Raw genomic sequence first — 23,145 nt, 5'->3', positions numbered from 1 at the left:
TAGATGGTGACTCAACGAGTGACTTTTTCCTGCACAACAGTCGCAATAAGAAAACGGACCGAATCAACGATCGTTTTATTAGACAATATTGTCCGATTTATTAATTAGGATTAATGAATCACCGTGAACAAGGTTATGAAGCGCTGCCGTTTTATTCCAGCATAACTTCTTTCATTTCGATATAATTTAATTTATAGTTGTCATTGGTAACTGTTGTTAAAAATATTACTCGGGTTTCCCTACAAAACAGTCACAAGGTGGCAATGTTATTCTCGTAGCACAGTCCTATATCACATATGTAGTATTCCCCTTGCAGCTGCAAGACGACGACACTCTCCTGCAATTTCCTCTTTTATGTAGCCACCGCACCAGGATATTGCCAATCACTTTTCACACTAAGACACTTGCCGATTTTCACCGAAGCTCCTCAACAGTCGCCTGTTTTCCGGTCTGACCTGCCCTTATGCCTCCGCGAGGCTCATCCCCGAGTGGTCACCGATGCGCGCCAGTGTCTACTTGCCGGCGTTATTGCCCTCCAGGTCCTCAACTGATGTGTTGTCGGGGGGAGCCGGCGATGGTTGCTGCTGTACGGGTACCTGGTACAAGGCGGTACCGGGCGACGGCGACATCCCCGCCGGGTACCCCATCATCATACCTGTGCGCACATCGCAGTACATCGCTGAAACGATAAACGTAATACAAAAGGTGCTGTGAGCGTGTCTGGAGCTGAGCGCAGTCAAACCTATCCTCACAATTGCAAATGTGCAAAATTGAAGTGCATACTTTCTCTTCTCTGTTTCCTTTCTTCGCACAATAGCTTCGCCTTCGCCACAGGAAGGCTGTGCGGAATACTGGTTACATAATATTTTTTTTTGAAAACATGAAGCTGAATCATGCCCTTCTGAAACTCACCTCCTGCGGGTATCATGAATCCCTGCATTCCTGGCATCGGTGACTGCGCGACCAGCATCATTGGCGGGTTGGCAGGTGGTAGTGGCGAGTTGGCTGTGGGATGCAGAGAGACTTCAACGCGCAGCCTACCAGGCGGGACTGGCGCATAGGCTGTGCCGCAGTACACGCCGGTACTGCGGCACAGTAGCGATACAGTACAGCCGCGGTTGGTCCACGATACAGCGCGGCAGGAGACGCTCCAATGTCGGATCGCCCGCTGTTTATAATGGTGGTTTATCTTTTTATGCCTGATTGACCAAGAGTGACCTGACTTGAGGTTTGCAAGTCCTCCAATAACGTGGCGTTTAGCTTCCTATGGTACTATCTAACTGCATGCTATTCTTAGCACCTTTTAAAGTTAAGCACCGCTAGGGTACTGAAAATTGGTCTAGCAGGTGTAGGGTACTACATTTAGTACACGGGTGCTAAACAAATATGGGTACTTATATTAGCACCTTGATACTAAACTAGGTCTCAGTTAAGTACGAATAAAATGCTTAGCTTAGCACCGCTAGGGTACTGAAAATTAGTCAATTGAAAAGTACCTCTATGCTGCTAAACTTTTTTTTACAGTGTATCGACGGCGACCAAAGTTGAAAGCAAATGAAATGGATGAAATATAGGGAGATGGGAAGTGGTGAAAAACAACTCTGCAATGAATCTTTTTTTGAAGTGTACATTTTTTTTTTAGAGATTCACAGGCCTTGGAGTTACTTCAAGGATTATCTGGCACGTTTATTTTGTGCGGGTATCTCTGCAGCAGTTCAACAAACATCCAAATTTTCCTAAAGTTGTTTGATGACAGCAATGGCACTAAGCAAACTATATTTTGCAAGGCTTGAAATTGTCGAAACATTGCATTCAAATGTTTTTTTTTTTTAACTTAGTCCGAACCTTTCGAATGGAAGGATTCACAATGACAGAGCCCGCACTAAGCGAAGCTTGTTGCGGTGACCCTGTCCTCTACCCTCCGATTGCGCGATTTCGGTTCTATGGCAAAATTTGGAGTCCAAAGTTTAACGTGCGCACATAGCCGCGCACGGCCGGTCCCCACACTGACTTCGCCTGGCTACGGCCTGCCACCAGCCGCAACCCGACCTGTCAGGAGGCTCGTAAACGTCAAGCGCCCGTCGCGCTTCGAACCCGGACTGTTATAACCGGGAACGCGTGCTCTCACCACGCGGAGTCCAACGCTCTACCGACTGAGCTACGGGACCGGCTCAAAGGGAAAAGGGAAAGGGAATTCAACAAAGGGAAGCAAGAGGCAAGAGACATCTTAACTGAATGTGTCGCTTCTTTGTTGTATCAGTAGCAGCGCTTGTTTACAGACACATCTCTGCTCAGTGGCCGTTCGTGGCAGTGACACTGGTGTGAGCCTGACCTGGTTTGGGAGGCGGCGGCGGCTTGGGCTTGGGCTGCACGGAGGGCTCTCTCCTGTTTTGTTTCCAACAGTACCATCCGATGACGGCCAGGCCTCCGGCGACCACGGAGCACCCCAACACGATCGCGACTACCGCTGAAAACAACACGGAACACTGACTAACTGGACCATCGAGCACCCCAGCGGCCAGCACGATCACAACTACCGCTGAAAAGAAAAACATACGGCCACTTACTAACCCGACCACCGCACACCCCAGCACGATCACGGAGCACCCAAGTACGATCGCAACCACCACTGAAAAAGCACGGCACACTTATGTACGGCGTACAACGGCGGATACACTAACCCGTTACGTCAGACTTTGGCCCAGACGGAGCACCTAGACATTCCTTGCGTGCTTTCTATTAATACCGATGAATCGAAGAGTGAATAGACATCACTATGGCACATTTCGTATGTAGTTCGGTTCCCGGGTGCTCTGATTTCTACCAGGATGACGCCTTTTGGTTCGACAGACGCACGAGCGAGCGTAATTTTGAGCACGGGTTCGCTTACGGCAAGCGGGTAAACGGGGCAATTACGAGAAACGCACTGTGACTTATCCGCACATATCAAAAGTAGTCGAATCTTCAGTTGAAGAGAGGGAGCTATCTGATGCAGCAAACTGCTTGTCATTCGGTTGAGCGGTAGCCGAGATATAAGGTATTAAAAAAGCATCACGGGGCGAGACGATTATGCTGAAATTTTGCTCACCCTCTGTATTATCACGTTCGCTTGCTGCGTTCGTTCGCATGTTATTATGACCATTAGAGTTACATTCATCAGGGCATACAGGCTATTATTGATGTGTCTATGGACGATGAATCAAGTTTACGTCTAATACACAACAGCAGACTATTTAAATTACGAGTATAGCATAAGAGTAGTAAAATCATCCACATTAACTGAAGATAGAAAGGCTCATTTTTTAAAGACGCTTTGCGTGACGCAACTCTGCTAAAATGTAAACTAGCTCTATTCAACTGGTCTGCGTTCAGACAGACGCTATTTGATCCCCAATTGCTATCAGAATTTGACTGCTTTGGCGAGAAGCGCATTGTTTAGCTCTTCACGGCTACTTTTGGCAATCCAGGATAGTGCAAATCGTAGTCATACAATACATAAAGAATTTGCCTAAATTTTGTGAGCGAGTGGCCACAAGGTTAAACACTATCACCAGAAGAAGCTTAGCGAGGATAGCCGATATCCACGCAGTGGAACCGGTTCGTAGCGCTACAGGTGGTGAGTCTGACTGACGTGACCGCCGTCCCGCGCGTTCACCCATTTCCGAGCGAATTTCCTTTTGTATACGACCTACCGGCCGGCACGCCATTGTGTCATGCAATGGTTCTCATCATGAATGTGCGTCTTCCAGTGAAAATGACAAGGACAAGTAGCTACTAAATGCCGATGCTACCGTGTCTCCCAGTGGGGCTTTCCGGTTCCAAATTTTGAGCTGACAGCTGCTGATGCTATGACTGTCACCGTGGAGTGTCCAGGGATCCAGATATCCTGTCATTCCTCTATCACTCAGAGGAGTGAACCAGGCCATTCCTCCATCAACCAGAGGAATAGCCCAGGCTACTCTTCACTCACTCATGTTGTCCAGGCCATTCCTAACTCATTCAGCGCGGTGACCCAGGTCACTCCCCACTCACTCAGCACCCCTGTCGTGTCGCTCGCCGCCTCTGCCAAGTGGGGCAGACAGGAGAGGGCGACGAGCACCAGTGGCACAGGCGGCGGGGTAGCGGTGGCCATCCCGGCCCGGCCCAGGTCACCGGTCACAGGGGGTCCTGTCCGTCCACTGCAGCGACCTCAGCAGCAGCGGCCCTCAGACGGTGCCGCTCCTCCACCGGCGCCTTGGTTACGGTGTCAACAGACAGGTAACCAAACAGCACGTCTGTGCAGCAGCCGATAGTTCGACCACGCCGCCGCAGCCCTGACGAGCTGCTTGTCGTGGCGATGCATTCACTCCGTAGGTGTGAGCTCCACTGAATGGCCGTAGTCGGTCGCAGATCGAGCAGAAAAGAATGCACGCTAATGTGGCGTACACTCGTGAAGCGGCGTGAAAAAGCTAGGAACTCATACTTACGTTTGCACGTGCGAGCTGGTGGGTCAATCGCCACTTAAAAGTAATATGGTGACAAGAAATTACCTCAATTTGAGGAAGTTGCAATAGAACTGGTAGAATTATGTTCCAGCTTCTACGTTATCAGGTTGCTAGCATTTTGCAGTCGCAAGGTGGGTTGCACGCTGCGCTGTGTGTCAACTATTCAATTGTTTTAAAATGTATACTTCGACTGCGGTGTTTTATTCAGGCGTTCTAATATTCATGAGCCATGCACCACGGAATTCCCGTCGGCTTTCTCTGATTTGTTTATCTATTTGTAATTCTTATTTTTTCCAGAAAAGCTCCTGGTGTGGGTCTTTAAACCTTGTATGCAATAGATAGAAACGGCCCTGCATTTGCAATAAAATTGCACATTTACACATATATTTGTTCAGTACATATAATCGTAAACACACAACCATAGACACACAGGGGTCATGGTGTAAGAAATACACAGTGTCGCATTGCAGATCCATAGCATTCCTATACCTAGACAGCATTGGAGCTAAACAAAGTCCATGTCCAGTGCGCATCTTTTTGTGAACCAAGTGCAATGCATAAGATGTAGGTATTATAATGTCTTGTCTGCTGCAGTCTAGAACACAAAAAAGCTGTGCATGAAATGGTTCCGTATGGTCATCTCAGAACTGACCCGTGTGCAATTGTGCATTCAGTCTCGACTAAGTGATCAGTGACAACATTTAACGCATTCTCACGTTATCTCGCGTTATTATTGTAAAATAATAGCAAGTTCATTATTCATTATTCACACCGGTTGCAATGGTCTTCAATCAGCAGTAACGAGCTCCCGCTCCCAAACAGATCTTCGATTATATTAAGACTAGGGAAGCTGGTGATGAACATTCGAGCTCCAAACAGCACATCGGCAAAACATAACTCACGTATAACTTATTACATTACATACACCTCTCGCTGTCACGTTCATGACAAGTGCCTTCATGTACACCAAATCTCCATCCTATTTCCTCTGCGTTCTCAAACAATCTTACAGAGCGGCTCCATCGGGTCTGAGGCTCAAAATGAGTCGCGAGGTATCTTGTCCGACGACGGGCTGAAGTGCTGACTGCTGCTCACTGTTCAGAGCTCGCCTCTTGTCGGGCTTGGTAGGTATTCAGTTCCACCTTACTACCAATCGCGTGCCGCAAACGGTATCGGCGCCCGGCCGAGCCAGGAAGGTCGACTCAGATCGGCGCCGGCTGGCGAGTCGTCCGACTCTGACTCCTCAGACTCCGAGTCGCCCGAAACACTGACGGAAAGTGAGAAAAACTGGTCACACAGAGTGTGACAGAGCGTTCAAATCGGCAAGACACGGAGGCATCAAAACATGACAAAACCCAAGAAGTTCCCCGTAGTTTGACCTACATACATGGCTTTTCAAAAATAGTTGATGACCGGTACCACATAGCAGAAAATTTATGTAACACCAAATACCTCCGTCGGATTTGTCCTGTTCCCCCTGAATAAATGTAAGTATATACGTGACGAGTAAAGGTAATGTGAAGCTGCTGCTGAGCCACTAGCTAATGTCGGACTGTTCGGAAATTTACCGGATGTCTGCCTCCGACTGGGCAGCCGCCAACTAGCAACTGAATCCATCAGTGTCGGACAATTTCGGCAATGAGCAAGGTGTCAACTAATGCGGAACTGTTGGTTAACTGACCGGATATCTGCCTCCGATTGAGCGGTGGGCGACTGGCAGCTGAATCCCTCGGTGTCGGGCAGACACTGCAGTTCGCCGCAGCAGGCGGTGCTCCGCAGATCGGGGTCACACGACTCGGTCGGAGGTACGCACAGTTCCAGCGATTCCGAGTCGGGGATCGACTGAAACACACAAACAGGCATATGTTACGGGTCATATGCTAACTTGGGCAGTAAGCAGACTGCCCGGGCAGTATGCAAACTACCCAACAGCCCGGGCAGTATGCATACCGCCCGGGTAGTATGCATACTACCCGACCCCTTGGGCAGTATGCATACCGCCCAAAAGCTCGGGCAGTTTGCATACTGCCCGTTTCTCGTCTTGAAGTTGTGCATTCCATGTCCATTTTAAAAATAAAAATGGCTCTCTGAGTAACGTAGCTTAACTACGAAGCCTGTTTTGCCGTCAAACGCGATTTACCGATTGAAGGATCTTAGGATGGAATAAGAATTGGAATATAAAGACTTAAATTGCCCCCAGAATTTCATTGCTTATTAGCCAGCGGCCAGCAAGTCATTTTCATCTGAAATGAAGACAGTTCTATAGTTTCATCACTCGCTGGCTTTGGTTTGGCATATGGACCTGTAGAGGGCGTAAGTACAGTTTCAATAGCTAATGCTGCATGAAACCATTTGCATGTAAGGCGTAACAAGGTCAGGTAACTGCAGGGCAGATCAAGTGACCTTACCTCAGAACAAGTTAGAACTTGTTCGCCATAGCTACCCCGACTGAACGATCACTTTAAACCTTTCAGCGATCAATAATACAGTAAAAGTATGTATGAAATACATGCATTGGAACTTTGACGTCCAGCCGATGACCTAAGGTCAGGCCAATTTTGCACAGTCTCTTAGAAGTTCACAGGAGAAAGTTGAAAGACGCTTTTTTTGGATAAAAGTCCTTCTACACGCTCTCAAACATCGGGTTCCATGTAAATACAACATACTGAATCGGAAAAGTGTAGGTACTTATGGTGACCCTTCTTTATGACCATGAGGTCATATCAGGTCATAACAGATCTGCAGTAGTTTTTTTGACGATTTCTGTTTATGGAGACGTATACGAGCGATGGAAACAACCTAGATGTGTTTAAGTCGACGACAAGGATCGCCTGATAACCAACATGACCTTTTCTTGTCAGGTCATGACCTTGACCTTAGGTCAAATTTTAAAGTGGTCTCAAAAGCCAAATTATAGTTAACTCGACGCGTCTCGACGAGAGGAACACGATGCCGGCAAAGGTGCAATGTCGTGCCTATCTAAGGTAAACTAATTTTGCCGTAAAATAAATCGTCAAAACAGCTATTTTAAGCTTTGTTGCCCTCTGGAGGCTACACCGTTGATCTTAGGTCAACTTTGAGGGCTTATTTCAGAAAGCGTTAAAAGAACTACTGAATGCGTATTTCTGCGGTTCTTTAGCTCTATTAGCTTCCGAGCTTGTGGACCGATTTGTAAAAAAGTTAAAAAGGTGAAAATTGACCTTTGATGACCTCTGGTGACCTGATCTTTGGCCTGACCTAAAACATGACTGGAGTTTCTCCATGATTTTTTTTATGTTATTTTGAATGCCGCTTACCGCATCTTACATGCAGCTTACTCCTGTGCCGCCAAGTGGCACAGGAGTCGAGTAAGGGGTGTTCACCCCCCCCCCCAAAAAACGGCACGGCTGGCGCCGAGCGTGGCCCCGCGCGGGTTGAAGTGTCTGTCATTGACAGAGTATGCGAGCTATTGCATTAACAAGCCTCACGAGCCGCGGTCAGCATACTGCACACAGAAAAATATTAACACCGTTAGCGGTGTAATTGCACAGTACATATCTGAGCACTTGAGGAAAGTTAATTTACCCCTTCCCCGCTTAACACGCGCAGTGGAAGGGTTGCGAGTACTACGCCCAGTGGAAGGGGGGGGGCGGATGTCGCCCCCCTAAGATCTCAGCTTCCACTGGAGCTAGAAAGACGAAATTTGGAGGGTAGGTGGGGGCCATGGGGAACTCTGTTGTGTGTGAATTTCATGACCCTATGTCAATATCTTCAAGGTCAAATGAGGTCAAATGTGGTCAAATCTGCCATATTAGCGACTTTTTTGCGTTTACACGCCGATAACTCAAAAAGTTACCAGCCGATTTTCTTTTTTCTTTGAATATACGAAAGAACAAACATTTGTGAGTATGTATGGTGAATTTCTAGATAATTCAACAATAAATATGGCAGTTAGAAGCCTGCTAAGGGTAAGATATCGCCGGCTGAAGCGGGATCGGCCGACGCGGGAAACGCGGCAATCACAATTTTGTGTTTACACACTCATAACTCAACTTGTTACCGGCCGATTTTCAAAATTCTTTGACCATATGATTGCCTGTACATTTCTCAGTCTTCTCACCGAATTTGACGCGAATCTAATATAATCAGCGGTAAGGAGCGCGATGTAAAGACGGAACCGTCTCGCCCCGGCACAGTCTACAATTCAGGCGGCGCGTAACGGCTAGCGCCGGCCGCCGCGCCGCCGCGCCGCCGCAGCGGCAGGATGTTTTACTTTACACCGCTATTACTAAAAAAGTTGTGAACCGATTTTCTTATTTCTTGCACGAGAAGATCCGCAATTCAATTCTGGACAGGTAGCCGAAATTTCACATTAATATTGTGTTTGCGGCGCGAGTTATTGGCGAAAAACAGGAGGGGTGGGCGAAATCCGCCCCCCTCCCTTCCACTGCGCGTGTTAAATTACTCGCGCTTCTAAATGAACACCAGGAAGAAGGTAATAGAACACTGTTAGGAGGGTTGGGTGTTTTGCTACATGTAGTAAAACACCCAACCCTCCTAACAGTGTTCTATTACCTTCTTCCTGGTGTTCATTTAGAAGCGCGAGTAATTTAACCCTCGCCCCGTTGGGGGGGCCATTTTGGCCCCCCCCCCCCTGTGGTTTTTCCTGAATAGCAAGAAAACGACGGCGCGCAGCGCCGCCAAATTTTCAGTACCTTCCCGGGCATCAATTTGACACCTTCACACCAAATTTCAAGTCTTAGGTCACCTTAGGTCAGGAGTTATTGAGGTCAAACTGAGGTCATGTTCGAGCAAAAATGAGCAAAAAACATGCAATCTTGAAACGCTCACCAAATCTAGAGTTATCAAGCAATTTCAAAGTTCTTTATATGGACTAGTAGACAAAAAGCGGTGCTACAAAACTGCTGTCTCGGATTTTCAAAAATTTTGGTTTTTGACCAAAAAAAATTCAAAAAATTGATTTTTTTAGAAAAACTTTGAAAAAATCAAAAAATTTTCCGAATTTCGAAAAACCCGGAATATATGTGATAGTCCCAGCGCTCTTCTATATACATACCAAATTTCAGATCGATATCTCGTTTTTTGGCCAAGTTATAGCGAAAAAACTGTTCAAAAATGATGACGTCAAATTTTTAAACTCAATTTTTAGCGATTCTAGACCACGTACGGCAAAACAAAGACCACCATTGAACTCCCCGTGACGAGCTGCATCGATTCGATACCCATTTTATGCAAAAATATTAACTTTGAAATTTGACCTAATTTGACCTGACCTTGACCTGACCTTGACCTGACCTTGACCTGACCTTGACCTGACCTTGACCAAAACGTGATCTAAGCTGGCCCCAAAGGCTGCCTGACCCTTATAATTGCATTTGTCATGTAAAATGGACCATAAAACATGTATCACACGACACTTTCATATTGTGACCCCCCCGTGACCTGACCTCTGTGACCTGACCTGGTATCAGTGACCTCAAATAGCAAAATATGTGTTTGAAGAACATTTCCCCATCGATGATTTTCAATGAAATGCATTTTACTCGATTTTACAACGCATTTCTTGAAGTGCCTGTAAACGGTGAAAATTGGACCTTTGACCTGACCTGTGACGTCATCGGTTTGACCTAGGTCAATAAAATTGGGTCACAAGGTAGTTCCCCGTTGGGGCTATCCAACGCCGTTTACCGCTTGTCGCTATGTTGCGTGGTTCTCGAGATCTTAGGGGGGGGGGGCAAAATGCCCCCCCCCCCCAACCGGGCGCGTTGCTCGGCAGAGCCCAACGGGGCGCGGGTTAAGCGGGGAAGGGACTAAATTAACTTTCCTCAAGTGCTCAGATATGTACTGTGCAATTACACCGCTAACGGTGTTAATATTTTTCTGTGTGTGCCCGAGTAAACATCCTGCCCGTGAGATGAAAGGTGGATAGTATGCATACTACCTGGGCAGTATGTAAACTACCCGGGCGGTATGCATACTGCCCAAGGGGTCGGGTAGTATGCATACTACCCGGGCGGTATGCATACTGCCCGGGCTGTTGGGTAGTTTGCATACTGCCCGGGTAGTTTGCATACTGCCCTAGTTAGCATATGGCCCGTAACACATACATACACTTCAGACTCCGAGTCAGTGACCGACTTAAACACTAACATAAAAACACAGCTCCAAAAACTCGGGGATCGACTGAAACAAAAACACAGCATTACAAACAAACAAACAACTAAACAAACAAACAACTAAACACAGATAGCCCATACAAACACAGCTGCAGATACTCCGACTCGGGGATCGACTGAAACACAGACAAAGAAACACAGCTACAGCGACTCCGAGTCGGGGATCGACTGAAACACACAAACACTGGCATACAAACACTTCAGACTCCGACTCGGGTATCTACTGAACACAGACATGCAGGCATTACAGACAAACACAGCGAACATAAAAACACAGCTGCAGAGACTTTGACTCGGGGTGAACCGAAACACAATTAAACACAGGGGCAGACTGAAAAGTCAGATTTTGGGAAAGACAAACAAAAACATACAAAAATAGCATATAGCTGCATAGAATCCGGCTCGGAGATGTACTGAAAAGCGCAGACTTACAAGGTAAATACAGGTGTCTAAACCGTTCAAGATCGTTATAGGGCCTCTTTATCACATTATTTTGCTATTGTGATGTACTTGTGAGTGCGTGACAAAAATCCGGCGATTGTTTATGTTTCATACCCGTTTGAAGGTGCCCGCGTATCTCTGGAACATCTGTGGAGTCCATCTATAATAGGGCCGGTCCTCATCGAACTGAAACACACGGTAGAGTGGTATCATCTTTACAGTCTTCGTTCGAAGGTATGCAACAATTATGGACCTTTCCGTCCTGATGCATCCCACGGTCATTTAGCCCTGCTGCACGTTAATACGCCCGTTTTCTGTCACTGCTGCACTGACGCACCCGTTTTTTGACGATGCGTCTGTAATAGTCGTTGAAGTAGTCGGGGCTCCGTCGGATACCGGTGAGGCCACTGAAGGCGCTGGAACACTGCACCAGAACGGCGGCGACCACCAGCAGCAGGCAGACGTCGCACAGCTGGGCTCGACTCGACATCCTGTAATCAGTGCGTTGATTCTGAGCATGGGAGGGACATGTAAGGTAAAAGGAACACCATCAAAACCCGAATCAATGAGCCCGGTATGTTGAGTGCTTACTGCTTTCATAAAGATTCAAGTCTGTTCATAACGAACAATAATTGTACATATGCGTATTGCACATATGCGTCAAAAATGTACATACACGGGGGGGAGGCTCGTTTTTAAAGAGTCCATCTAGTCATTCCCATGACGAGCTTCTGGAATGGGGATTAATGAATTATGCATTGCTAAAGAAGCGAGATGACCGGCATTCACTGATAGCACTTCATCAATAATGCTTGATCAATAGGGGAGAGTGGGGCAAAGCGGCCACCCTAACGCTTCTCACGATGCCAACCCTTGATTTTTAAACTTGGAAAGATTCTTTCTATACCAATGTGATCCCTATTAAGTTGCCTTTTATTTCAACTGCGTTTTATTTCCAAAGGCGTTCACATATGAAAGATATTGACAAAACTTTAAACCTATGCATATTGGCCACTTTGCCCCATACCCTGGGGCAAAGCGGCCACCGGCGTCTTCTCAAGTCCCGACATGAGAAACAAAATAGTTCCTCGTGTACGACTAGGGTATTTGATGGTGACAAGGTTAAGCGAGGATGGATGTTTACTTTATCATCTTCCATCTGTAGGTAAACAAAGAAAGGATTTTCATGAAAAAAAAAAACATTTAATTGCATTATTTGGTAACTCATGCAACTGGAAAGTGGCCAAGATGAATGCATGGCGACACATTTGAATATAAATAATGTTTTTATCCAGATGGAAGCAGCTTATGGCCAATTGGGGGGGTGGCCACTTTGCCCCGTCTACTTTGCCCCGCGCTACCGTCCGAGACAAAAATATTCCAGCTTAGCTATTAGTGGGGTAAAAGACATTAAAATTGGTAGAATACATGTACGATAACCATGCAATGCATGGACAAGAACGCTTATAAAAATTCCAAACGGTTATGGAATAACGTAACATTAAAAAATTGTAAACATAGTTGGTAACCTGGCAAGAAATGCTTTTCCGTGTTTCACAGAACAATGGTGATGGGCCTGAAACCCCGGTCTGGCTCATTCGAACGACCGTGAAGAGAAGTATAATTGGAAACCATAAATTGGAACTGACGCCAGCTATGAAGGGCTAAAACGATGGGTGGCCGCTTTGCCCCGGGTGGCCGCTTTGCCCCACTCTCCCCTACGAAATTGCAAGGCCTGCCGAAGAAACTTCGACTGCAAGCTTGATATGGAACAGACTATAGTCGAACATGACAAAAAGAATTAGGCTGATCATAACATTTCAGTGATATGTAACACATGCCCTCCTGACATTCAGGCTTCAGTGCCAATTTGAACAGGCTTGATAGCTCACGCATGAATGTAAAACAGGACTTCCCTGAACGCTTTTTAATATACTTGCTTTCACAAGCTATTTTACTCTAAAAGAAGACACAGCGGACACATGTTCCTGTTCATGAATCCATTTGCATTCCAACATGAGTCTGAGTTGTAATTGTGTACCGCTTTTCATCGCACCGCCGTTGCATGAGTGCGGTCTATTCATAAAGCACGTGATCATGATGGGGTCGCCCGTGCGTGTCTAATGCGTCAGTTAAACACTCGGTAGTTGAATGGAAGAGCTTCCGTCTATTCTTCATCATCTACGGGCTATCGTCATGTCTATTGATTTAAGCCAAACTATTGCAATGTAAGCATGCTTATGAGGTACGGAATGTTAACAAAGCACATTTGCTTTCAACGTACACATGCACAATATATTTTTAGCTCTAGTGCAGCACAGTTCAATCGATTGTGTGTTGCCTGACGTCAGTGGGTTCATGTTTGACTATAAGTTCACAAATAAAAAAATCGTCATGCTAGAATGTAGACCCTTTACTTCTGCAGCATCACGCAACCACGGAGTTTGCAAATACCTCAAATGGTTTGTTAGTTTCCCCAGAGTCCGTCCAGCCAAAACTATAGCTGGACCATAAGCGAGGAAGGCCCTGCTGAAATCCCCAGACCCACCTGATGGTGCTGTGAAGAGGAACGGCCAGCCGCGGGGAGAGACTCGCAGTCGGCGAGATGCGATCGGCGACTGACCGAGGACGCTGCGCTATCCACCAGGTCACCGTCGGCCAGAGAGCTGCGCAGGGCAGGCGCGGCCACCCAGTCCCGCTAATACACCCACGCCCCACCAGTCACACACCCAGTGGACACCAACTGTCCGAGCCGGACACCCTCGCTCCGCGCCGGACGCCCACTCTCCGCGACTGTTGATCTCGAGCGCTGCGCAGTACTAATATCCAGCAGCGTGGCTATTTAAGCTTCGACAAAAAGATAATGACGTATGATCGACACCGGGCCAGCGTGCGAATTTGTTATTGCAGTCGGATACAAAAACGGATAGCTCGTGCTCACACAGAAAAATATTGACACCGTTAGCGGTGTAATTGCACAGTACAGCCCTCAGCAGACTGCGTGGTAGGTATTCTTTTTTCGACAAAACCGGTAATAACTCAGAGGCTATGCTATCAGTCGGTCAGAACTCACTGCAAATAGATGCGCCATGCTCCACTCCTTCGATTAGGTGTATCACTAAACAAAGTATACGCCTTGTGTGGCAACAAAATGCAAAAGTTTGTTTTGGGGGCAAATATAAACTTTTGGATTTTGTTGTCGAACTAGAAGGAAAATGAATACGGTGATGATGCCAATCTAAGGTGCGGAGTCTCGCGTGTCTTCCTGTTACGATTTGCGAATGACCGATAGCATAGTATGCGCATTATTATCGTTTTTGTCGAAAAAAGAATACCTACCACGCAGTTTGCAGAGGGCTGTACATATCTGAGCACTTGAGGAAAGTTAATTTAGTCCCTTCCCCGCTTAAATTACTCGCGCTTCCAAATGAACACCAGGAAGAAGGTAATAGAACACTGTTAGGAGGGTTGGGTGTTTTACTACATGTAGCAAAACACCCAACCCTCCTAACAGTGTTCTATTACCTTCTTCCTGGTGTTCATTTGGAAGCGCGAGTAATTTAAGCGGGGAAGGGACTAAATTAACTTTCCTCAAGGCTCAAGTGCTCAGTACTGTGCAATTACACCGCTAACGGTGTTAATATTTTTCTGTGTGCTAAGTTTCAAGGCAACCGGACATTAATTTCCTCGTATTGACGTCAACCTGTAACCCGTACTAGTAGTTAATAACTAGAACACGCATGCAATCGAACAATTATCTTCACAACAGTTGGAGCATCTTGATCTTGTCACTCATGTGGCAAATGAAGAAGGTAACAGTATCAGTTTGTTCAGTTCAATATGATTGGTGATCTTTCTGTATATGAGGCTCCCATTTCTATTCTGGTAGCTATTAAAAAGGTAGGTAAATTGGATGGTCCCAAAGTTTGATGATAATCGTAAACTCGTTCACACTGCTAGTTAGTATACCTACCTGGTCAACATAACAGCTCCAATTTTTCATAGTTCCCGGAAAGGCTTCATGAACGGTTCACATGTGGACGCTTACGAAACTTTTTATCCAGCAGTTCAGGCAACAGGTAGGTCAGTTCTGCATCGTTTTAATAAACTTCACTGCAGAGTCACTTTGTAGTTATCCTCTGGGCTAAGTTCAAAGCTCATACCGACTTATAGCGTTTCTGCGTTGCTACGCCCTGCGTTGTTTTCACACCAGATGGCCTGTTCCGGTTGATAAGAAACTTGGCGGCTGTTTTTGTCCCAAAATAGCCGCGTGACGACGTCGTCCTTTTGAAACGAATTGACCCAGCGCACACTGGTCGGAAACGCTCCAGCGAGAGGCCAGCGGCCTTTCCGCAAAAGTTTTTTGCTTGTTATTCCACAACTAGTGAAGCAAACTTCATAAAACTTTGCATACCTTCTCTGTCATATGTAAGCTATCATTTGGATGTCAAGCACTAAATATATGACGTGAATCTGTTAAGTTATGACGTCATAATTGAGTATAATACAGGATCTAGCACCACTTTAAGTCAACAAGGGAAATTGGGAGCTGCTATTCGGGCACCGGGAATGGTTTCATGCACTCCTTGCAAGGTCCAGTGCTTGACTTTAGCATTGTTGACTTTGCGTGACGTCATTTATGACGTCACTAAGGCCATGTAAGTTTTTCGTCAATAACTCCTGATCAGATGGAGCTAAAGAGTCGGGAAAGCCACCATTGGACTCAGGAAGACCTGCCGAATCGAATGATATGCGATATGACCTCCTCCAACCATTTTCGTGACCTGAGGGGCTCAGACCTGACCTTGACCCGAGGTTAACACCTTAACCCTCGCCGGCACAGGGGGTGGGGGTTGATGCAACCCCCCTAAGGTTTTTCGCAAATAACTCGCGTAAAAAGCGGCCGATCGCGACGAAACTTTCAGTACCCTCGCATTGATCAATTTTACACCTACCCTGAAAATTTCATGACCCTGACCCCAATGGCCTTTGACCTGTGACCTCTTTTCCGTGACCATGTTTGGCCGAAATCGCGATTCGGCGTATGTCGGCTCGCATTAGCCGCGCGTTTGCAAGCTTTTCGTGGTTTCAAACGTTCAAACATGTGATTTGATGTTGCTCCCATACATTAGGATGGGTGTCAAGGTCACCTGAAGGTCAGGTCAGGTCATTGACCTTTGGTGACCTCGGGTGACCTCGGTTCACTTTTTCGAGTTTTACATGTTTCTAGGCTAGTTTTTGGAGCTGAATTCTAATTTAGCAACCATTTGAACATTTACGAAGTAGTTTTGGCGCCTTCATAACATGTTACGAAGCTGTCAGAGGCGGTTGACACGTATTACGAATACCCGTCACAACCCCTACCGGTTGACCTGACTGACCTGACCCGACCTGGTCTAAATGCTTAAAGACATCATCTCTGATCAAAACTAATACGATATTCGTGATCAGCACCCCGGAAAACCACATAGCAGCCACAATTTACGACTTTCTAACAGGTCCCGATTTTCCCGGTTTTCGGGTCATTGACCTGACCTGGAAGGTCACCCGATGACCTAGGACCTTAACATTGGGTATCATCGGCTTCCTCTCGTGACGGGCAACACGCTCGTTTTTTTCCGCGAGGCTCTAGCTCGATCAGGGGCCAAACGCGAGGGGGGGGGTCGTACCAACCAACCCCCCCCCCTTGTGCCGTCGAAGGACGCAAAATGGCCTGTGCCGGCGAGGGTTAAGCTGACTTCACCCGAACACCAAGTATAGCATTCAACGCGCCTGAGCTAGACAAACACGATTAAACCAAAATCGCGGCAGTGCGACCATTTTTGGCAAAGTAATTAACCTTACACCGAGCCCGTGCCTTGTGGCACTTACCTGACCTAAGAGGTCACTGGCTGACCTAAGACCTTAGAATCGGGTAGTACCTAATTTTTGCGTCTTATAACGGCACACAAGCTTGTTTTTTTCCGCGAGGCTCTAGCTCAATTAGAGGCGAAACGGCGAGGGAGTTGTACCAACCCTCCCCGGTCAATGTAGAAAACCAATCGGTCCGGCCAGGGTACCGGAATTGCGATCAAATGTAAAAAGACGGCCCAAGGTAATCCGACGTCAGTGACAGGTGTCCTATATTTGCAGCGTCTTATATTCACGAAGGTTTCAATTTCCACTTTCTTCAGCCGATTGATGGTTGTCAATAGCAAGGCTCTCTAAATGCAAGCCGTAATCGCCACGCAATATGTGGAAATGTCAATACATACATAAATGCATACACAAAACGCGCTTTTCACAAAATTCATAAACTCAAGCGCCACTGGCGGATCCAGGGGGGGGGGCCACCGGGGCCATGGCCCCCCCCAAAAGCCTGAAAGGGGGGGCCAACATATCTTTTGCCCCCCCCCCCCCCAAAACGCTTGGAGAAAAATTAATGTGAGAAGGTTGCGTGGTAGATACCCACTAGAATCAGCAGCGTGATTCAATAGCGTAGAGAAAGTCAGGGGCGCGGGAACTACTTTCAGACTGGGGGAGCACACCATAATAGAGATCAACCTAGGGTCCCCCCAAATCTAGTTTTCTCACCGGTTTTAGGCCACTTTTTTCATCCCTTGGCTTTTTCAACAAAAAAAAAGAAACAGTTGCAAAAAAGGACGGTATTCCGTTTGAAAGTTGTGGGGCACTGGCGGATTCAAGGGGGCCACCGGGGCCATGGGCCCAAAAAGCCTGAAAGAGGGGGCCAACATATCTTTTGGCCCCCCAAAACGCTCGAAGAAAAATTAATGTGAGAAGGTTGTGTAGTAGATACTTACTAGAATCAGCAGCGTGATTCAATAGCGTAGAGAAACCCAGGGGCGCGGGAACTACTTTTAGACGGGCGGGGGGGGGGGGGGGGGAGGTCACACCATGATAGAGATCAACCTAGGATCCCCCAAATATAGTTTTCTCGCCGGTTTTAGGCCACTTATTTTTCATCCCTTGGCTTGTTCAACAAAAAAAGAAAATATTTGCAAAAAGGAGCGGTATTCTGTCTGAAAGTTGTGGGGGCACCGCCCGCACGGCCCCAGAGTTGGGGGGGGGGGGGCAAGCTGCCACCACTGCCCCCTCCCCCCGGTTCCCGCGCCTATGGAGAAACTACCGGGTTTACTAGCTTCCTTCATAAAGTGTCGTCATGTCTTATCGTCACCCGAGAAGGTCTTATTGCATAAATATCGATTGAGCTGTCAAGTTAACAAACTTGCTGTGGCAGCCTGACCTGACATGACCCGGCAACTTTTCATTCACGGAATATGCGCAATAAATTCTTTAGGAAAACTCACTGAGTTTTCGTTGAAAAAAACTTGTTTTGTTTCGTAATTGTACAAGAAGCATATGAGGGACCTTTTTGTCCCTTCCTGCGAAACGGTAAAAGACTTATTTCGGTCACAGCTCAGGCCAATCTCTAAGGGTCAGTCGGGTCACTTATTTCTTAAAAGGGTCCTTACGGCATCCAAGGACCAATTCCGGCTTTTGAGTGCGCCACATCAGCATTTGATGCTACGACAGATGTCGAAATCTGAATATATGTTACAGGCCGTATGAAAATTCGGTCCGTTTGCAAACGGCCTGGCCCAGTCAGGCCATATGAAACTACCTGAAAACACCGGCCGTTTGCAAACTATGACCTGAAATATCAGACCGTTTGAAAACGACCTAGTTAGTTTCGGCCTAGCGGATCCAGGGGGGCCACGGGGTCATGCCCCCAAGCCTGAAAGGGGAACAACATATATTTTTCGTCCCCAAAAACACTTAAGAAAAATGAATGTGAGAAGGGCGTAGTAGGTAGAGAGAAAATACCGTATCATTAAAAATCTGTGAGCTTGATAAAAGTGTTGGTCTTGTCTTCATCCAAGAAGTTCTTATTGTACACTTTAACCATGGATGAAAGAACCTTCATCCCCTGGTTCTCCTTCATCCATGCTTTAACTCTCGATCGACGTGTGAAGTTATCGTGTAAGGTATCATGAAGCCGATCGCGACGAAACTTTAGTACCCTCATGGTGACAAAGTCTGAAAATTTCATGACCCTGACCCAAGTGAACTTTGACTTGTGGCCTATTTCTCGACTGTTTGGCCATGTTGGAGGCCATGTTTGGCCGGAATAGCGATTCGGCGTATGTCGGCTCACATTATCCGCGCTTTTATAGTCTTTTCGTGGTTTAAAACGCTCAAACATGTGATATGATGTTGCTCCCACGCATTAGGGCGGATGCCAATGTCACCTTACGGTCAAGTCAGGTCATTGACCTTTGATGACCTCGGTGCACTTTTCCGAGTTTAACATGTTTCTAGGATAGTTTCGTTTAGCTGATTTTGAATTTAGCATTTTGCAGCCATTTGAACATTTACGAAGTAGTTTTGATGCCTTCGTATCATGTTACGTAGCTGCCAGTGGTAGTGGACACCTGCTATACGGACGCCCATAAGTACTCCTACTGGTTGATCTGACCTGACCTGCCCCGACATGGTCTAAACGCATGAAGACATTATCTATGATCCAAACTAACATGAAATTTGTGATCAGCACAAAAAAACGTATTACAGCCTTACTTTAGGAGGTTCTGACAGGTCCTGATTTTCCCGTCTTTTGGGTCTGTGACCTGACCTGGGCGGTGTTTCACGGCACGCTGCCAGCCGCTGCCAGCGCTGATGGCACTTTTGGTTTCAATGGAGACATCAACAAGCCTATACCCACAACACTACCGAAGGCTGACCTTAGCTCGCGGAATGCGCTGTCAGCGGCTGTCAGCACGACCGTGAAACACCGCCCTGGAAGGTCAACCAATGACCAAGGACCTTAAAATCGGGTATCATCGGCTTCGTCTCGTCACTCACGGGCAACACGCCTGTTTTTCTTCCGCGAGCTCTAGCTTAATCAGGGGCCGAACGGCAGGGGGTCCAACCGACACCTCCCAGCCCGCGAAGGCTGCGCCACGTACCGACCCGGAGCGGGCTAATTGGTCGACAAAAGCAATTTGAAGTGTTTTCAAAGTAATATTTAGGCTCGGGTTGGGTGGGCTACCATTTCTATTTTTTTTATTTTTAGTTAAAAAAAAAAATATCGTTTCAGGGCTGTGACGAAAAAATAAGTGGCCTAAATCCGATGAGAAAACAGGATTTGGGGGTACCCTAGGTTTGGTTACTTGCAGGAGTTGGCCCCCCCCCAAAACGCAAGTCTGGATCCGCCAGTGTCAAGCGCATCTGTTTTTAATGACCAGTCAACTACGCATGGATGCGTGCAGGCCACACAGGTCAGCGTAAGCCGGGCGCGGCGGCCGAGCCGAAACTGGGGCGGGGCGGGCGGTACTTGGGTAGGAAGAGCGGCGCCTGCAAATTTTGCGCAAATATGCGCAGTTAGCTTTTATGTTGCCCTGGTGTAAATTTAAATCCTACTTCATCTAAAAAAAAATCAGAGTGGAACTAGATGGGACTACCTGTTGTTTCCTTACCTAAACTTTGCAGTTATATTCCAGAATCACTGTAGGAGAGCCTTCATAAAAAAGCTATAGTACATCTTAGTTAGGGAAAAAGTATACCAAAAATTTTGCAATGACCAGTCGGCAACTTCATAACGAACATTTTGATGCATAATATGTGGGATTTCAATTTGGTGTCTATCAGCAATAAGACTCTGAATATCCGGCTCAAGAAACCTCTTGCTCCGCGTCAGTTTCCGAGTTCTGGGATACCCCATCTTCGGGGGCTGATTACAGCTATTTTTGGTCACCCGGATTAGTTTTTTTGGCTTAAGTATAATAATTTGATCAATTTCAAATCGATCTATATAAAAAATAATCCGAAACTCCGGAATCGCCCGTGGCCTCTCGTGAGGGCGTTTCCGACCAGTGTGCAGCGGGGACACGGCTGAAATCACTCACGTGACTGCTGCGCCATCTACGTCACAAGACTGGCGCCGGAGGCTGTGGAAAACAGCTCCGGATGGGAGTCACGTCTGGCAGGAGGTGGACGGAGGTGGCTTAGTGGGTGGAAATGAGCGCCCGGGGGAGGAGCGAGAGGCTGGGCGGTCGTTGCCGGTGGTGCTGGGCCCTGGGGCGGACAGGAGATCGATATCGAAGAGCCGGTAGAGATAATTTAGAATGATGGTCGTCCGTTTAGCGTCCATTTATGGATCGTTTGTGGCTTCTTATACGGGATGTGCATTTGATAGCTGCGGTCATTCCGAGAATCAGGTTCAGTGCTTGCGCACAGCCCCATCGCCCTCCTCCCGTCCATCGGCATATGTACAATTCTCAGCTCAGGCATCTACTGATCGCGCGCAGTGAGTTGGCTTGGGTAATGCGGTACAGCATAGCTTCCAGGCGTTACTAGTAGCGCCATCTATTGACAGGAATTAACCCTCGCCCGCACATGCCATTTTCCCATCCTAGAACGCACATGGGGGGGGGGGGGGGGTGGTTGCCACCCCCCCCCCCGCGCCATTTCGTTCCTGTTGGAGATAGAGCTTAGCAGTAAAGACCAAAAAGATTCTTTGGGAAGAGACGAATCCAATGATACCCAGTTTTACCTTCTCAGGTCAGTCATTGACCTTCCAGGTCAGGTCAAACTAAAAAATGTTGCTGTTTTGGGTCACCGTTGGATATCAAGTGCGCTGCTTATCAAAGACCGATGACGATGCTGTTTTCTGGTGCCAAGCCAGCTAGAACCTCTTTGTCACACTATCCGACCATAATTTTGCTGCTGAGGTCATTTCAGGTCAAGTTAGGTCAAGGTCAATTATATGTGTTTGTATGTCTGTGTGTGTCTGTGTGTATACTGATGTGTGCACCGATTGTTTTTGGGTCCATATCACATGAAATCATGATCTGAGAAGCTTTTACCAAAAATGCAGTCAAAAAACTTCACAAAAAGTAAATTCAGCTTACCTAAAACGCAATTATCTTAGATGACCTAGGTTGACCTTGACCCTGACCTTGACCCCTGTACATCGTCGAACAACATGTTCCATGATAGGTGGGAGGTAAGACTGGCAAAAAAGGCCGAAATCAGGGTGTCAAAAGCTCACAAGGCCCATGGCAAACGCAAGATGTTGAGAATTGGCCATTTGGGTCATGACATGACCTGAAAAAACAAGGTCATATCTCCAAAAGCAAAAATCACAGAAACTTGAAATTTTCAGTGGACATCAAGAAAGGATAGACGAGCAGCTATACGAAAAATCAGCCTTCTAGCTCTAAAAATGTTGAGTGCAGAGCAGAAAGACTGCCTGGGGGGGGTGGCAACCCCCCCCCCCCATGTGCGGGCGAGGGTTAAAGTTTCTCACCCTAAGCCGCAGTGAGTCGGCAACGTGTAATACGGTACAGCATATCTTCCAAGGTGTAAACTAGCGCCATCTATGGGCAGGGATTAAAGTAGCCTTTCTCACCGTAAAAGAACTAGCCTGTCGATCGCAAAATGGATTCAGTCTAAAGACTGCATGTCTGTGACAACTAACAGCAAATCGCCAGACAATGAGCTTTTCGCTGATGCCATGAGTTAGAAAAGCAAGCTGTTGATAAGACCCTTAGGAAGCTTTTTTATTAAGGCAACTCATTTTCTCGATAATTGTCCTGGGGGTGCTATTGACAGCTATTATTGTCACACCGATAGCTAGCTGATGATGTGAGCGGCATTAAACAGCAGCCAATACGGGCATGGTAACCGGTATCCAAGTGGCCGCCCCGTCTCTGATCGATCGTCGCAACAGGCGCAACAGCACGGCCGCAATGCCGAGTCGACAGCGGTAAAAACACGAATTAGACCCACCAGTCTGTGCGGCTGTCGGTGGAAATGCAGCGAAATAACTCCGTAAGTGCAGCCTAATTGGCGGCAAAACCAATGCTCGGGTATTGAGGCGAACCTAATGGCTGAAACTAGGGCCTTGGCTGAAACACTCAGCGAAAGGGTGCGGTCGTAGCCAGCGCTAAGCCGATGTTTTTTTTGGTATAAAATATAAAAAAAAAACATAAAAACAAGCCGGGTTAGTTTAAGATACGGCTGTATTATAATAGAAGCAAACC

At 47.0% G+C, this 23,145-nt stretch overlaps 2 protein-coding genes across 2 annotated transcripts; both read right to left on the bottom strand.

Moving 5' to 3' along the window:
• Positions 1 to 338: 338 nt before the first annotated feature.
• On the bottom strand, positions 339 to 4,166 carry LOC122375775 (early nodulin-20-like). The gene is made up of 4 exons (XM_043355274.1): positions 4,033 to 4,166; positions 2,333 to 2,467; positions 913 to 1,005; positions 339 to 655 (listed from the first exon to the last, which is right to left on the bottom strand). Exons 1-4 carry the CDS (start codon positions 4,130 to 4,132, stop codon positions 513 to 515), a joined length of 471 nt encoding a protein of 156 aa, XP_043211209.1. The 5' UTR covers positions 4,133 to 4,166; the 3' UTR covers positions 339 to 512.
• Positions 4,167 to 4,849: 683 nt separating this feature from the next.
• LOC122375774 lies at positions 4,850 to 13,774 on the bottom strand. Its single transcript, XM_043355273.1, has 5 exons — positions 13,650 to 13,774; positions 11,439 to 11,592; positions 11,216 to 11,287; positions 6,166 to 6,326; positions 4,850 to 5,751 (listed from the first exon to the last, which is right to left on the bottom strand). The coding sequence occupies exons 2-5, from the start codon at positions 11,589 to 11,591 to the stop codon at positions 5,631 to 5,633; spliced, it is 507 nt and encodes a 168-aa protein (XP_043211208.1). The 5' UTR covers position 11,592; positions 13,650 to 13,774; the 3' UTR covers positions 4,850 to 5,630.
• Positions 13,775 to 23,145: the final 9,371 nt, after the last annotated feature.

This window comes from Amphibalanus amphitrite, unplaced genomic scaffold (genome assembly GCF_019059575.1).
Source record: "Amphibalanus amphitrite isolate SeventyFive unplaced genomic scaffold, NRLGWU_Aamphi_draft 001917F_arrow, whole genome shotgun sequence".
Taxonomy (NCBI): Eukaryota; Metazoa; Arthropoda; class Thecostraca; order Balanomorpha; family Balanidae; genus Amphibalanus; species Amphibalanus amphitrite.
Note: the sequence above shows the minus strand (reverse complement) of the source record. Positions and strands in the feature narration are given on the sequence as shown.

Excerpts from the sequence above, each read along its gene's own strand:
- LOC122375774 (XM_043355273.1), bottom strand. The coding sequence starts at position 11,591 with ATGTCGAGTCGAGCCCAGCTGTGCGACGTCTGCCTGCTGCTGGTGGTC. Across the intron at positions 11,288-11,438 it reads GACGCATCGTCAAAAAACGG|TTCGATGAGGACCGGCCCTA; the intron begins GTGCGTCAGTGC and ends CGTGTGTTTCAG. Across the intron at positions 5,752-6,165 it reads CAATCGGAGGCAGATATCCG|TGTTTCGGGCGACTCGGAGT; the intron begins GTCAGTTAACCA and ends ACTTTCCGTCAG.
- LOC122375775 (XM_043355274.1), bottom strand. The coding sequence starts at position 4,132 with ATGGCCACCGCTACCCCGCCGCCTGTGCCACTGGTGCTCGTCGCCCTC. Across the intron at positions 2,468-4,032 it reads CGACACGACAGGGGTGCTGA|CGGTAGTCGCGATCGTGTTG; the intron begins GTGAGTGGGGAG and ends TGTTGTTTTCAG. Across the intron at positions 1,006-2,332 it reads GCCGCCGCCTCCCAAACCAG|CCAACTCGCCACTACCACCT; the intron begins GTCAGGCTCACA and ends TGCATCCCACAG.